The sequence below is a fragment of the Eptatretus burgeri genome, chromosome 6, assembly GCF_056783735.1.
Source record: "Eptatretus burgeri isolate ZD-2024b chromosome 6, Ebu_testis_v1, whole genome shotgun sequence".
NCBI classification, from domain to species: Eukaryota; Metazoa; Chordata; class Myxini; order Myxiniformes; family Myxinidae; genus Eptatretus; species Eptatretus burgeri.
Genome location: NC_140966.1, coordinates 83029178 through 83043561, shown reverse-complemented (window position 1 = coordinate 83043561; position 14384 = coordinate 83029178). Strand labels below are relative to the sequence as shown.

General features: G+C 45.7%; 1 protein-coding gene across 6 annotated transcripts in view; it reads left to right on the top strand.

Annotated features, from left to right (window-relative positions):
* Positions 1-14295, top strand: part of CAAP1 (caspase activity and apoptosis inhibitor 1) — a 69310-nt gene extending 55015 nt beyond the window's left edge. For 4 of the 6 annotated variants that reach the window (XM_085885893.1, XM_085885892.1, XM_085885895.1 and 1 more), the window contains 2 exons: positions 4461-4560; positions 13475-14295. In XM_085885893.1, the coding sequence (XP_085742019.1) occupies positions 4461-4560; positions 13475-13815 (441 nt within the window). In that variant the 3' untranslated portion in view covers positions 13816-14295. The remainder of the gene's footprint in view (positions 1-4460; positions 4561-13474) is intronic. The other 2 variants (XM_085885894.1, XM_085885891.1) reach the window with 1 other exon arrangement.
* Positions 14296-14384: the final 89 nt, after the last annotated feature.

Sequence of the window (14384 nt, the reverse complement as noted above, 5' to 3'; positions counted from 1 at the left end):
CCTCTTCCAGCTTCTTCAGCAGAGAGGCCTGTGCCTGCAGGGTTACACACATTTTACATCCTCCCACCACGCCACATCCTTGTGCCTCCTCTTCTACTCTGTCTGTTCCCCTCTCTGGTGTTATGTTCTCTAATCTCCCCAATTATTCATTATCACTGGCCTCTGTAATCTCTCCTGAGATTTGCTCTTTGCTCTTCTATCATTAATAACTTCCTTTCAGCCCACCACCTTACTGTATCTGTGTGTGGACCCATTTAAGCCAAAACAGCTCTGTATCATAAGCTTTATTAATGTGGATTGAAACCCAACAATGTTGTAGTTCATTGTGCCACTATGATGTCGTACATACCATTCCTTCAATAAAAGAGAGTCCAGTGTCTAGGTCCCTTTCAGGGCCTATGTGCTTTGTCATTCCTGTCCCATGACTGGTCTCCATAATGTGATGGGAATAACGAACATAATGGACACTTTGTATGTGATTGCGAATCTGCAAGAGCAACATGATACACCCTTCTATGCTGTGGATGGGTTAAGGTCTTGCTGTCGCATCACAGACATGTTTGTGGTCTCTGTTTTCTGCCATCTGTCCTCCAGCATTGCTTCCTCTGCTCTCTGTCTTTGAACCTCCCTATCTACTCAAGGATTCAGGTGTTGGTCCAGTAATGCCATTCTTGTTAAACTTCCAAAATCCAGGCTCACTGTGCACCTCAACTCTTTTATACCCAAGGAACCATCTTCCAGAGGTGGTTCTGTCTCACTCTTCCCTCCAGGACTCCAAGTAAACAGTGTACCGCCACCTGTCATCCCCATTTCTGACCCATGATCCTTATTACCCCCATTAACCATTCTTAACTCAACCATCTAAAGGCCTGGTCACACCTTGACGTTTTAGCCAGCGATGGCAACGTATTAAAATGTATGTAAAATGCTGGCTTACGTTGAACTTTTGATGTTTTTTTTTAAAGATTCGGACGTATTCATAGCGACTTGGTCTTATGTATAACGCATTGGTAACGGACACAGAACGTTTCGTTGTGTTATAGATAACTTATACCAACGAATGCTGAGCCTATGAGTAACTTAAAAGTAACGTCTGTCGATGTGTGGCAACGATCGCGTAACGTGCCAACAACACGTTAATCATAGGTTAGAAATAAGTTTCAGGTACGCTAAACATTACCTCGGCGTGTCTCAACTTATGATTAACTTACAAGTAGCATGTGTTGACGTCTGTCAACGATCGCAGACCGTGCATACAACTTGTGGCCAGCGTAGCGGAACGTGTGAGTCATACGCCGGCATACGTCGTGAAATTTCAAGCATGAAAAAATTTGAGGACAACCAAAAAGTACAACGTTTAAAGCCAACGTACAACGACGTATGGCAGTGTTTTTCAGCGTGCTCTCAATGTTATCAAAACTTACCCATAACATATTCAACGTGTGCCAGCGTTTTAGAAAAAATTTCAAAAATCGGCATACGTTGGCTAAAACGTCAAGGTGAGACCGGGCCTTTACCTGCGAGTTTGACTGTTTCCTTCTATCATCCCTCTCCTCTTTTCTTGTTCGTTAATTACTTAGATGTTTGTCCCACTGTCAGTTGTGCCTTGCTCTTCCATGAACCCTGCTCCTATAAATAATAAAAGTGGGATAAATATGTTGGCCATATATACCTTTGGGATAGCCATTGGCTGCAAGATAGCTATTTGATGGGAGAGGGGTGAGCTCTCTCTCTCTCTCTCTCTGGTGTTAATCCTTCTGCAACATTGTCTTTCTTAGTGGATCATTAATAACGTGTGTGTATATATGTGTGTGCGTGCGTGTCCCACCCATGCACACCTGAATATTTGATAATGGAAAACCTGCATACATCTGATGTGCATGTCTGTTTTTGGATTCAAGTGGAAAAAGCTCCACGTCATGGTTCATTAATTTTAGTCTCACCATTGTTTGGCGAGTCATTTTAAAATGCATTTGGTCTGATTATTGCTGGAACTGCAGCGTTCAGTTGTTCAGGACTTGCATGCAGGGAAATTTATTAGAGGCAAGACAGAAAACTGGCAATGCACTTGGCTGATAAGCCAGGGTGAGACACTACCCTCTGAGGAATATCGCCTGACCGCCTCTAAGCCATAAATCCAGCTGAAAAAGGACGATAAATGTGCAACTCTCGCACCATTCAGTGTAATTTTAAGCTTTTAAGCCATGAGACCAAATGCTGATGAAGTGTCCAACTACGTGTGGGTAATTTCGAAATGTACTCGGTGGCTGAACAAACACATTCTGTCATAGCACTCACACATTTGTGGTTGAGTTTGCACAGGACATGACTTTCCGACATGACGATGCTCGCCCTCACTCGGCAGGGGTTACCACCACTACTGCCATGGTGCAGATGGGTTGGGAAGTTCTAAGTAATCCCCCAATATGATCCAGACTTGTCAACTTGTGATTTTCGTCACCTTGGACCACTAAAATAACACCTTGGTAGCATTAAGTTTGTGAATGATGAAGACATGAAAGCATGTGTCCTGAAATGGCTATGAACCCTTGCCAAATGTTTCAGCATAAAGAACATCAAGGTGCTACGACAATGAGGGAAGGGAAATGCTTTGAATAATCGGTGAAATTTTTGTATAATATCTTTTCCACTCACTTTTACCAGAGAAAGATGACTCCCTCTTCTTTCCCTTACCCCCACAACTCTCATTTCTTCTCTTTTGGGTCCTCTCTTCTTCCCTCTCAGGGATTGTTGAGGGCCATTTCATTTTAAAGGTAAATTTCCTGTCCTTTTTTTATTTTTATTTTTTCTGCATGCAGATATATAGAATAGTTTATCTTCTGCCTTTTAAAATTGCCCTATTCCCCACTTGAGTGTTACCCGACCTTGGAGCTGGCCAGATATACCCATTCGGATTAAAGAAGAAGAAAAGAATCCCATGATATGAAGGCTATACTCTGAAATGGTTGTTTTCCTCATTTACATTAGTAGTATTTCATTTTCTTTTTGGCCTGAATAGACCATAATATTGACATTTAAGGCCTTGTGATTGTTCGACATCTTTTGCTGCATGAAGTTCCTCCTTGGCGTTGCTCGGCTACGATCAGCATCAATGAATACAATCTCCAATTCCCTTAAACAGGAGGGTAAGTGTTGTCTGCAATGGACTTGTGGCAAGGAAAATAAAAAAAAAAAAACATGGGAGACTGCACGTGAGCGAAGCAAAAAACACGGGGTTAAGCGATTGATTTGCTTTGTCTGTCTACAGACGTCGGTCGATGATCGAGGAACTACTTGATTTCAATTGAATGTTATATTTTCAACACTGTAGAACACGAACCTGCAGTTTACCAGTATTTTACATCTGATTTGGGCAAATTGCACGGCGTCTTGTCCCAATTGCGCACGTGCAGAGAGGAGCAAGATAAAACATTTTTAGTCTATCTGCCTGTCTGGCAGTCCAAAATATTGAAAATCGTTCCAAACAGGAAAGCTTCTGTTTTTTATGGACGTCATTTTTGCATGCATATTCATGGTTTTTCGCAGACATATTTGCAGTTTTTTTCAGTATTTTTGATTTTTCTCTCATGAATCACGAACCGCCGGGTACCTTATCCCCCTTTTTCCATTGAAACAATGCCCGGCTATTCGTGGATTCACTATTCGCAGCATTTTCCCGGAACGTCTCCCCCCATGAATAGCGGGGTCCGACAGTACTGAGAAAAAATGTATACCTTCATTCCCTGAGGGCAGAATAACTGAGATTAAGCTTTCATGCCCTGAGGGCAAAGTAACTGTGAGATCACTGAGATTCAGCATTCAGACAGACAAATATGGCGGTGCCTAGCGCTGTTTGTTCAGTGCAAAATGCAAAGCAAGCATTGAAAAGACCCTTCCCATGACCTTTTTCTCAAGACTTAGCCTGAATCTTAGCCTCAAGACTCTGCATAAAAACTGCAATCGCACGGGGTAAGACGTTCTATGAACTCTCCAGTTTGACACTGTCTTCCCAGTGTGGTGAGAACTTAAAAACTGCAATCACAATGCCATAAGCATACCCCATTGAGCTAACCCAGAACCCTATACTAACAGTATACAAGGTCTTATGGGGTTTGCGGCACCACTGTGATGTGGATTTGATTTGGAGTACCATTTTTATCTTCCTTGATGTTGCAGCATTGTGGAGAATAATTAGCATTTCTTTCTTGGAGATGGGCATACTTCTTCGGCTACTGTTTGCCTATTGCAGGATAATAGATGACTTATTTTATGTTTTTGCTTCGTCTTGAGTGTTACCCAACCTTTACTCTTTCCATTTCTCCTCCATGTCAAGGATGTCTGCTGACCCCCCCCCCCCCCAGTCGATTGTTTTGGTCTTCTCTTCTGGAGCAGTTTTTTGATCATTGCTGCACTTACTATTTATCATCACATCATTTCTGTGTTTTTTTGGTATTTTTTGGACTCCTACCCCCAACAGGCAGGTCTGTGCTGTTGACTCCACCTGCTCTGGTGTCCCTTCTGCACCTTGTGATAGGACAGCTACCAAGGAGATTGAGCAAGGTGAGGCTGTGCTGAGGATTGTTTTCCACAGCTTAGTTTCAACATTACAATGGAAGCTTGGAAAATAATGCTCCCACTGGTTAGGGCTTGAACTTTATCGAGTTTGATAATTTCTGTACAGGATCGGCAGATATGTCAGCTTTTACTTTCAATAGTGAAATAGAACCATCAGGACAACTTCCTTCACTTTTTTTATGTACACATTTGAGGCTCATGAAAGAGCTCAAACACAGAATGGATGAGGATGCAACATAACAGATGGAACAGCAGAAAGAGGGGTAGGCACACTCGCGGTGTTAAAGAACAAAATAGAGGGGGACTTGGACAAATCAGACAAATGAGGAATGTGGGGAGGAATGAGGGGTAGGAGAGGATGTATCGGGTAGACAAGATGGATACAGAAGCAAACTCTCAGGAAGGAAAAACTGGACAAATTGGAGGGGGGTGGGTAGAACAAATCATTCTGAGATGGTGTGGTTAGGGTTAGGGTTAGTTAGGGTTAGGGTTTGTTAGGGTTAGGGTTAGGGTTAGGGGTAACCCCGACTGAAAGCAAGATATGGTGTACGAGGTGCAGTGGAACACGAGAAGCAAGAGTGTTAGCATCAACTCCGCTTTATTGCGCGTCCGGATGTACATTCCTGCCACCCCTAGCGGGCGAGTCATGATATACGAAAACCCAATCACGTGATACAGCACACTCCTCCCCTCGTAAAATGACAAGTCAAATGATGAAAGGACAATCATAACATGACCAACCGAAACCAATCAACACTCATAATCCTCCAAGTACCGCGGCCGCACCCTGACCCGCCTCGGACGGGCAGCGCCGCCAGACAGCCCAGGCTCAGACGCCTCCCGGCTCGGTCGAGGTGACACCCTCGCCGGACTCGCGCCATCCGCAATAACAACCGCCCCCGGCCGACCAGCCTGCCCGACGTCCCCGGGCAGGACTGAATCAGGCGAAGACCCCCTGGGCGTCGGCACATCCGGCCCTGGTGATACAACGTCTGGGCACGACGACAATACACGTGGGGGTCCCACATCGTTCGGCCCGGGGAGTGTGGGGGGAGGGGGTGACGCTGAACAGCGATCATGCATTTGGTCCACGTGCCGCTTCCACACCTCCCCACCATCAGTCCGCACCATGCAATTCGCCGGGCCCAGTACCACAGAGACCACAGCCGGCACCCATTTGGAACCGTGGAAATAATCGCGCACCATAACCCGCTGTCCCACATCGAAACCGCGCAGCAGCGTCGGACGCGACACCATCCCACTCCCTGACCCTCCAGGTCGCAGCAAATCCAGTCTGGACCGCAATGCCCGTCCATAAAGACAAATGGCAGGCGAATCACCCATGACAGGATGAATCGCGTTCCTGTAATGGAGCAAAAAGACCGACTACTATCTGCACAGGTGCAACACCCCCCCCCCCCCCCCCCCGCGCAAAGCCCGTTTCAACATCTTAACAAACGACTCAGCCTGCCTATTCGTCTCAGGATGATACGGTGCGGACCTCAGATGTCGAATACCATTTTGACGCATAAACTCATCAAATACACCTGCGATGAACTGCGGACCGTTATCAGAGACTAGGATCTCCGGTAATCCTTTATTAGCAAAGATCGTCCGTAGTTTCTCTGATTTTTTTTCCACTGTAATGTTTGCTGATGTATGCTGCATTACAACAACCTCCGGCCATTTAGAGAATGCATCGATCACAATCAAAAACATTTTGCCATTAACCGGCCCCGCAAAATCTACATGGACCCTCTGCCAGCTCTGTCTGGGGTCGGCCATAGCCCCGAGGCTCGATGCGGGTTATCAGCATCTGTTTGACACATGGCACAACGCTTAACCAACTGCTCAATGTCTTTGTCCAACCCCAGCCACCAATACAGGCTACGAGCAAGACTCTTGGTTTTCACGACTCGAAGGTGACTGACATGCAGTTCTTCCAAACATCGCTGCCTGAACTTCGGTGGAATCACCGTCCTCATTCCCCACATAACGCACCGTTGGACCAACGACAGCTCCGATGCGCGCGATGTGAAAGGTTGAAATGCCGGTGTCGAAGGTAGATCGCTCCAATTCCCCGTAGAAATCGCCTGGACGACACGGGCGAGCACCGGATCACGAGCCGATTCCACCGCGACCTGTCTGGCCGTGATCGGCCCGCTTTGGACCTGGCCCAGTGCGAACACATCGACCCGGTCGGCCGACTCAGATGCAGCTGGACCCTCCGTACACGGCAAGCGTCAGAGCCCGTCGCAGTTAGCATGCTTCTCGGTGCTTCGGAACTGAATATCATAATCGTAAGCAGCAAGAAACAGACACCACCGCTGTATTCGCGCGGCCGCTACCACCGGTACCCCGCGTTCGGGTCTCAGGATGAATTGAAGCGGTTTGTGATCCGTCTGCAAAGTGACATGCCGCCCCAGCAGGTATTGATGAAACTTCCGCACACCCCAGACGAGGCTGAGAGCCTCGCGCTCGATTTGGGCATATTCCCGCTCTGCTGCGGACAGGGTCCGGGATGCAAAAGAAACAGGCCGCTCGGAACCATCGTCCATCCTGTGGGAGAGCAATGCCATATGCAGAGCTGTCGCATGCCAATAAGAGCGGACGCGCAGGCTCGTAGTGCACGAGGACCGTATCCTCTGTGAGCAGCCGCTTGACGTGGTCGAACGACGCCTGGTATGCAGGCCCCCAAGCCCAGCGCTCGTCCTTCCTGAGCAACCGTGTTAACGGCGCAAGTTGTGAGCTTTGGTGAGTTTGTGAGCCTGCGCACGAACCTTTGGTAATACTGGGCCATACCAATGAACGAGCGCAGCTGCGTCTTGTCGCGAGGCGGTGGCATGTGTTGAATCGCCTCCACCTTCCGAGGACCTTTCAACAGCCCCTCCGGCGTGATGATGTGTCCGAGGTATTTCAAGTGCTGCTTGAAGAACGCACACTTGTCCCTGTTCAAGCACAGGCCGCATGCTTCTAGCTTTGTCAGCACTTGGGCAATGTTCGCAAGGTGCTCATCCGCCGTTTTCCCCGCAATGAGCACATCGTCCAGGTAGGTCTGAGCGGGCAGGCCAATGCAAACCTGATCCATGGCTTTCTGCCACAAGGCTGGGGCCGAAGCAATCCCAAAACAGTCGGGTATATCGATAGAGCCCTTGACACGTGTTGATTGTCAAAAGCTCGCTACTCCTGGGATCCATCGCCAGGTGAAAATATGCATCACGCAGGTCTAGCTTCGTGAAGTATTGACTCCCCGCCAATCGCGCATATATTTCATCGATTGACGGCAGTGGATATTGCTCTATGCTGAGCCCCGGGTTAACCATGGATTTGAAGTCCCCGCACAATCGGACGTCTCCATTCCGTTTCAGCACCGTGACAACCGGGGTGGCCCAATCTGAGTACGACACCCGTTTGGTCACTGCACAGGCCTCCAGCCTATCCAGTTCACCCTTGACCTTGTCCCCAGGGCATACGGCACCGGTTGTGGCTTACAAAAACGAGGAACCACCCCCTCCTTCAGGAAGAGCTTTGCCTCCACACCCTTGAGCTTCCCAAGGTCGTCGCAAAACAAACCTTGATGTCTTTGAAGAATCTTCTCCAACTGATCCTCCCACCGGCTCAGCACGGGTTGCACAAGGTGAACTGCGGCCCAGTCTAGCCTGATGCGGGACGGCCAGTCTCGGCCGAGGAGAGACCGTCCCCTCCCCCGCACGACGTGCAACGGAAGCGTGGCGACCTGGCCTTGGTACCGCACAGACACGTCTGCCATCCCGACTGGCGTTATCTTCTCGCGGGTGTACGTGAACAGCGTGAGGTTTGACCTGTAAGCTTCAGGCCGTTGAGTCTACGCGCGGTCTGTTCGCTGATGATTGACACAGCCGCTCCCGTATCGACCTGAAACGTGATCGTCGTTTTGTTCACTTCAATTTCCACCGTCATCGGGCGCGCCGCCGCCGGGCCAATTGAAAACGGGCCCATCAACGGCCGCTGGTTCCGCCCCGGGTCGCCTCACACATCGCCGTCCATGACCTTAACGGTGGCCGGCGCCCCACGGCACACATGCTTCAGATGACCCACCTTGTGACAATTTAAACACACGGTGCCTTTATACGGGCACGCACGACGCAGGTGTCGACCTCCGCATCCCAAGCACGTCCGCGGGGTCACCTCGTGCGGCCGCGCGGCGACGTCTGACCCGCACCGAAGGTCGTGCGTGCGTCCCGGGATGCTCGCGACCCCACGTTGCCGGTGATGGCCCGAACATCTCCGCGAGTCTGCTCGACCGCTGTTGCCGTGCTGACCGCCAAGTCGAATGTAATGGCTTCACCCTTCAGCCGTAGAACTGCCGAAACCATCTTTCCATCTTGTAAACCAGCAATAAAACGATCTCTGAGCCGAACTAGACGCTCCCCCGCCGTGATCTTGCAGGCCATGGAAGAATGCTTAATCCGCGCCAAGAAATCAGCGACGTGCTCCTCTGCACCTTTCGAGAGGCGATCAAACTGGTATCGAGCGAGTTGTAATGACTTCTCCGGCGCCATGTGTGCTTTCATCTTCTCCACAACGTCCCGAAACGACAGCCCGTCATCACGGGGCTTGTCCGGCGCCACCAAATCACTCTGTAGTCGATAATGCTCTGCCGAAAGCGAAGCGAGCAAGATCGACTTCTGTTTGCCCTCGTCGACCACATCATTCGCGTGGAAATAGCATCCCAATTGCTCTGAAATCAATTCGAAGTCGTCTCCGACGAAAACGGGCACATGTCCGTTTTTAACCATCCTCGTCGCCAACTATGGTGTATGAGGTGCAGTGGAACACGAGAAGCAAGAGTGTTAGCATCAACTCCGCTTTATTGCGTGTCCGGATGTACATTCCTGCCACCCCTAGCGGGCGAGTCATGATATACGAAAACCCAATCACGTGATACAGCACAGTGAACAGCTGTCTTGAAGACCTGGAGGGAACGATGACATTAAAGAGATTGTGGAAATTGGTCCCACATTCGGGGAAATAAAGAGGAACAAATGAGTGGAGGTGAGCATTGATTCTGAATTCCTTTTGTTAGCATTGATTTCTGGTGAATTTCAAAGATCCTCCGGTGTCTTTCGACAGAGTTGGCAAATTATCACCAGCAACCTGAGCAAATCGGCTCCAGTCAAATGTCCTGCCTGGAAAGCCATTTCGCCAAAAAAAAATCTTGGTCAATACTGTGAGCTCCTGCGAACCCCAACGTTATGGGACGTGAGGAACCTGAGTACGAAGAGGAAGAAGAGGAAGGATTAAGATGAGGTGGGGGAGCAGAAAGAGATCGTTTTTTTTATCGGACTTTTTCACTGCCATTGTGCAAATGAGCTCCTCCCCCCCTCCCACTTTGTCTATTTGAGTGACGTCACGGGTGCAAAGCTCAAAACGTTGTCACTGCTGCATCTCGTGTCAATTTACGAGCCAAAATATCACATACACATTTCTTGTAAATTTCATATTAAAAAATATTTTGTTTCTTAAGATATAATTTTTGCAGATGTTTATAAAATAATTTAAGATATTTTTCACTTAGAAAGTGCAAGGTTGTTTCTTAACAAGAAAAGTGTACATACCACGAAATCAAATTCACTTAGCAGCCCCGTCATATGGTAGCCGTACGTGTTACTCATAGACTGTGTCTGATAAATCTTGTGGCTGCAATTTAACTTTGGATCATCAATGCAATCATTGGCATAGTTCACGATTTTTACTTTTGCCCTATCATAGTTGTCATTGTCATAGTATTAATTTGGACTTGAGAAAAGTTCTAAGAAAAGTAAAATGGAGGAAGGAAATTTCGGGAGGAAGCAATCTTCGACCAAGACCGAGTAACGGTCCGATCGCTTATGATTTTTCCTCGACTCGTTGTGAACCACGACCCGCTGCTGTTGCTATGAGGATGTAACTGAGCGATGATGAAGACCGAAGCCAGCCACAACATCCCCATACTGATCGGCGCACTATGACTGCCAGTGGATGGTGCAGCTGTGATTTGTGGAGGCAAATGTCGGCAAACATCGAATGTGTGTGCTGCCAGGAGATTTCATCACTTCATCACATAACCCGAGGGAGATCAACTTTAGAACTTGTGATGTTTTGTGCCTTGCACAGCACGAAGACTTTGAGAAGGTCTGTGTGACCAGTGCAGTTCTGGAAGTTACAATTATTATGTAGCGACATGTGCAAGGATTTCACGGAGCTGGGAAGTTATGTAACAAGTGAATTTTTCTCAGCCCTCGGCCCTATCTTAATACAGTTTTTAAAACGTATTCAAAGTATGAATGATGAGATTATATATCGTATAGGACAACCCCCACATCCACCATCTTACCACGGTTGTGGAGTACATGTACTTTGTTTACCCTGGCGATTCAAACAGTTAAAAGCTTGGCACATCAGCATCTCGAACGCTGGAACATCATGTGTTGAAACGCAAACGTATGCGTCCGTCAATTGAGTTGTGCACCCGTGACATCACACAAATAGATGAGGGTAGCTCATTTGCATAATGGCAGTGAAAATAGTCCGATTAAAAAAAAAAAATCCTGATTATCTGGCTCATTATTCTCTCCCCAATTTTTTTTTTGTGTTAATGCGTCAGGGATATCACTCTTAAACATATATCTTCTAAAAATTTCAACATTGTGTCCCTTTAAGGAGACAGGTTGACCAGAATTCCAGCTCTTTTAGTACTCTTTCATAATTGTTTCATTAATTAATTTCACCGTTTTCATGACTTGACATGTGGAAAATAATCCTGTAAATTTTGAAGGCTGGGTGAAGATGGAAAGAAGAAAAAGAAGAAGAAGAAAGATTGAGAAATTCAGATGAAAGGGACGTTCACAATGTTCAATGAACAGTGTATTATTTGGCCTCGTGTAGCCGTGTTTTCATTTATTTATTCTTTTGTTCAGTATAAACTTGCATGTATGCTTGTTATATGACACTAATTTCAGTAATCTGACTGTGTTTTCAGAGTAAACCTTCAGTTGTTTGCTTCGTCATGTAATTACGGATCTGAGGAAAATTGAGTCCTGAGGTGTCATAAATATTTTGCAGCAAGTCTGTGCCAACTCCCCCGAAAAGACAATTACTTGGTAGTAGCCAAAAGGATGGTTGACTTTGAGCAAGAGACAAGAGTCCCGAGAAGATAATTCTAGGTCGGGCAAAACTGGCCCATAGTGTTGCCCATGTTGAGGCATTAATCGTGGAAGATCGCCACGTTAAGGTCACCAAATTAATCACAGGACTTGGAATCTCTCAAAACCCCATTCTTAACCATCATCCATGAACACTTGGCCTGTCCAATGCCTCTGCAAGATGGGTCTCCAAAAACGGCAACACTCCCAATTGTGACGGTACTGGCTGGCATCGTGTTGCAAGTGCAAGTTACTTGATCTCTTCAACCAAGATCTAAAAGACCTTATTTTAATGTCTCATAACCGGTGACAGAATGTGGATTCACCACCCTGAAACCAAAGTGGAATCCATGCAATCGTAGCACAAAGGATCGCCTCCAGCCAAGAACTTTTGCACACAACCATTACCCGGTGAGATGATGGCGTCAATTTTCTGGGTTGCGAAGGGTATTCTGCTGACGAGCTGTACAATGGCTCATTAAATGACATTTGTTGGGAAATATTATGCCAGCCTCTCACAAGAAATGTAGCAGGCCGTCAAGGAAAAACACCGAAGGATGTTGACCATCAGTTTCCTTCTTCATGATGACAACCCTTTGTGCAAGATTCATTATGTTGTGCAGTCAATCAATTCCTCCAACCTAACCCTAACCCCAGACAGTCGAGATCTGGCCCCCAGTGACTATCTGCTTCGCCATCTGAAGTCTCGTCTGGTTGCCAACATACTGATGACGAGAAGTTGACTGAAGTAATTGAGACACAGCTGAAGGAGCAATCTGAACCTTTTTATGAAAGCCTGGTGTTGGCTTAATGGTTAGGGTGGCTTGCTTTAGATCTTAGGGTCTTGAGTTCAAGCCCCCTGAAAACTGTTGAATTAACACCAGGTGGGTTGATTCAACCTGTCATCCTTCCGAGGTTGGTGAAATGAGTACCAGCGTGCTGGTAATGGGGAATTGCATCAGTGCCATAGCCGTGCCCCCGGAAAATGATGCAGCCAAGCAGCCACAAGCCGCATACAAAAAATAAATTAAAAAAACCTTGGTTTTTTTCCTGGAGGGAGGCATTAAGTGTTTCGTTTTGGTGTCCGTGTTGTCCTGCTTTTTGAAGAAGAATTTTTCCCTTATTTGATTTTAAAATTATTTAACTTTTCAATTTAATATTTTTCAATTTTCAAAGATTTAATCTTTGATAATTTTTCAAACATAATTAAAATATATATATATATATATATATATATATATATATATATATATATATTTCAATTATGTAATTTGTTAAATTTTTTTTTTCAATATTTTAAGCGTTTCAATTTTTAATTATTTAATTTTTCTATTTCTTAATTTCTTGTTTATTTAATTTTTCCAGTATTTTAATTTTTTGTTGATATGGTTTCCGTTTGTTTTTATTATAAAGCAGAATTTCAAGTGTGTCAAATTGGCCAATATTATGAGTTAGCTATCTATACTGGGAACCATCAATGATCTCCGATCGCAGCCCTCTACTTTAAATTTGTATTCCATGTTTCAAAAATAAATGGAGCAAATACATTGACATCAACATATTGAAAAATACAATAATTTTGTATGTCTTTATGTATTGTATCCTTTCCTAGAACTCTGAACGTCCTTTGTATTTATATGTAACATGTAGCTCCACATTGTTATGAAGCTTTGAATATGCAAGGGCAAGTGGAAGTTGGGGTGATGTTAGTAATAATGCTTTCCTCGTGCTTTTAGGTTACGATTCCGATGTGCTGAGTCTCGTTGCAAAAAGTGATGACAATGATCAGATTGGATGGAATGAGAGAGAAGATCTTGAAGAACCAGATGATGCACACAGTGCATGTAACGATGCAGAAAGTAAAAGAGAAAGAGAAAGAGAAGGTCGTGATAACCTGGAAAGTGACATTGACAGATGTGTTAAGAATATCTTGCACTTACCACAGACATCTGATGCCCTTGGTCTGTCTGGACCTACCTCGCAGTTGGAAATGCTCGAGCTGGAACTACGTGCGCGGGCCATCAAAGCCCTAATGAAGGCCAACGAAAAGGCCCTCGAATCTCACAGTAACGATTGAGCCTGTATATTTGACCATAGCACAATTTTAATAATGTTGGTCAACCATAAATCCAAACAAAATTGGCAATTGTACGATAATGTACTATATTATTTTATTGGTTTGTGCACTGCTGGCTTTTGTTCAAATCTTTCTCACAATCTGCATTCTCCAAACCAAATATCTGTACTTGTCTGTTTAAACATCTGTTTATCAATTTTTATCAACTTTTTTTTTTTCCTCATAAAGTTATTGACTTTTTTCATTTTTGTTTGTTCTGATGTGGTCATTTGAAGAAGCTAATTCAGTCAGTAAGCTCTTTGTTTGAGGTTTGTAGTCGTGAAGCAGTCTCTTGCAAAAAATTTCTTGGGTGGTTTTTCCATTGTTATCCAGCAATGACAACGGCAAGTATTACAGAGAGTGCGTGTGCATGTGCTTACCTCTTGCCCTCATATTTTTGTTAAATTTATGCCATCTAATGAAAGTTTTCAAAAACCCTGAGTCATGTTCCATTCTGGTTGTCTTACTATTGAGGTCTTGTTGTAAGGAGAGTGCTGCTCTCAAGGTGGAAAGGACCAGAATTTCAAAAG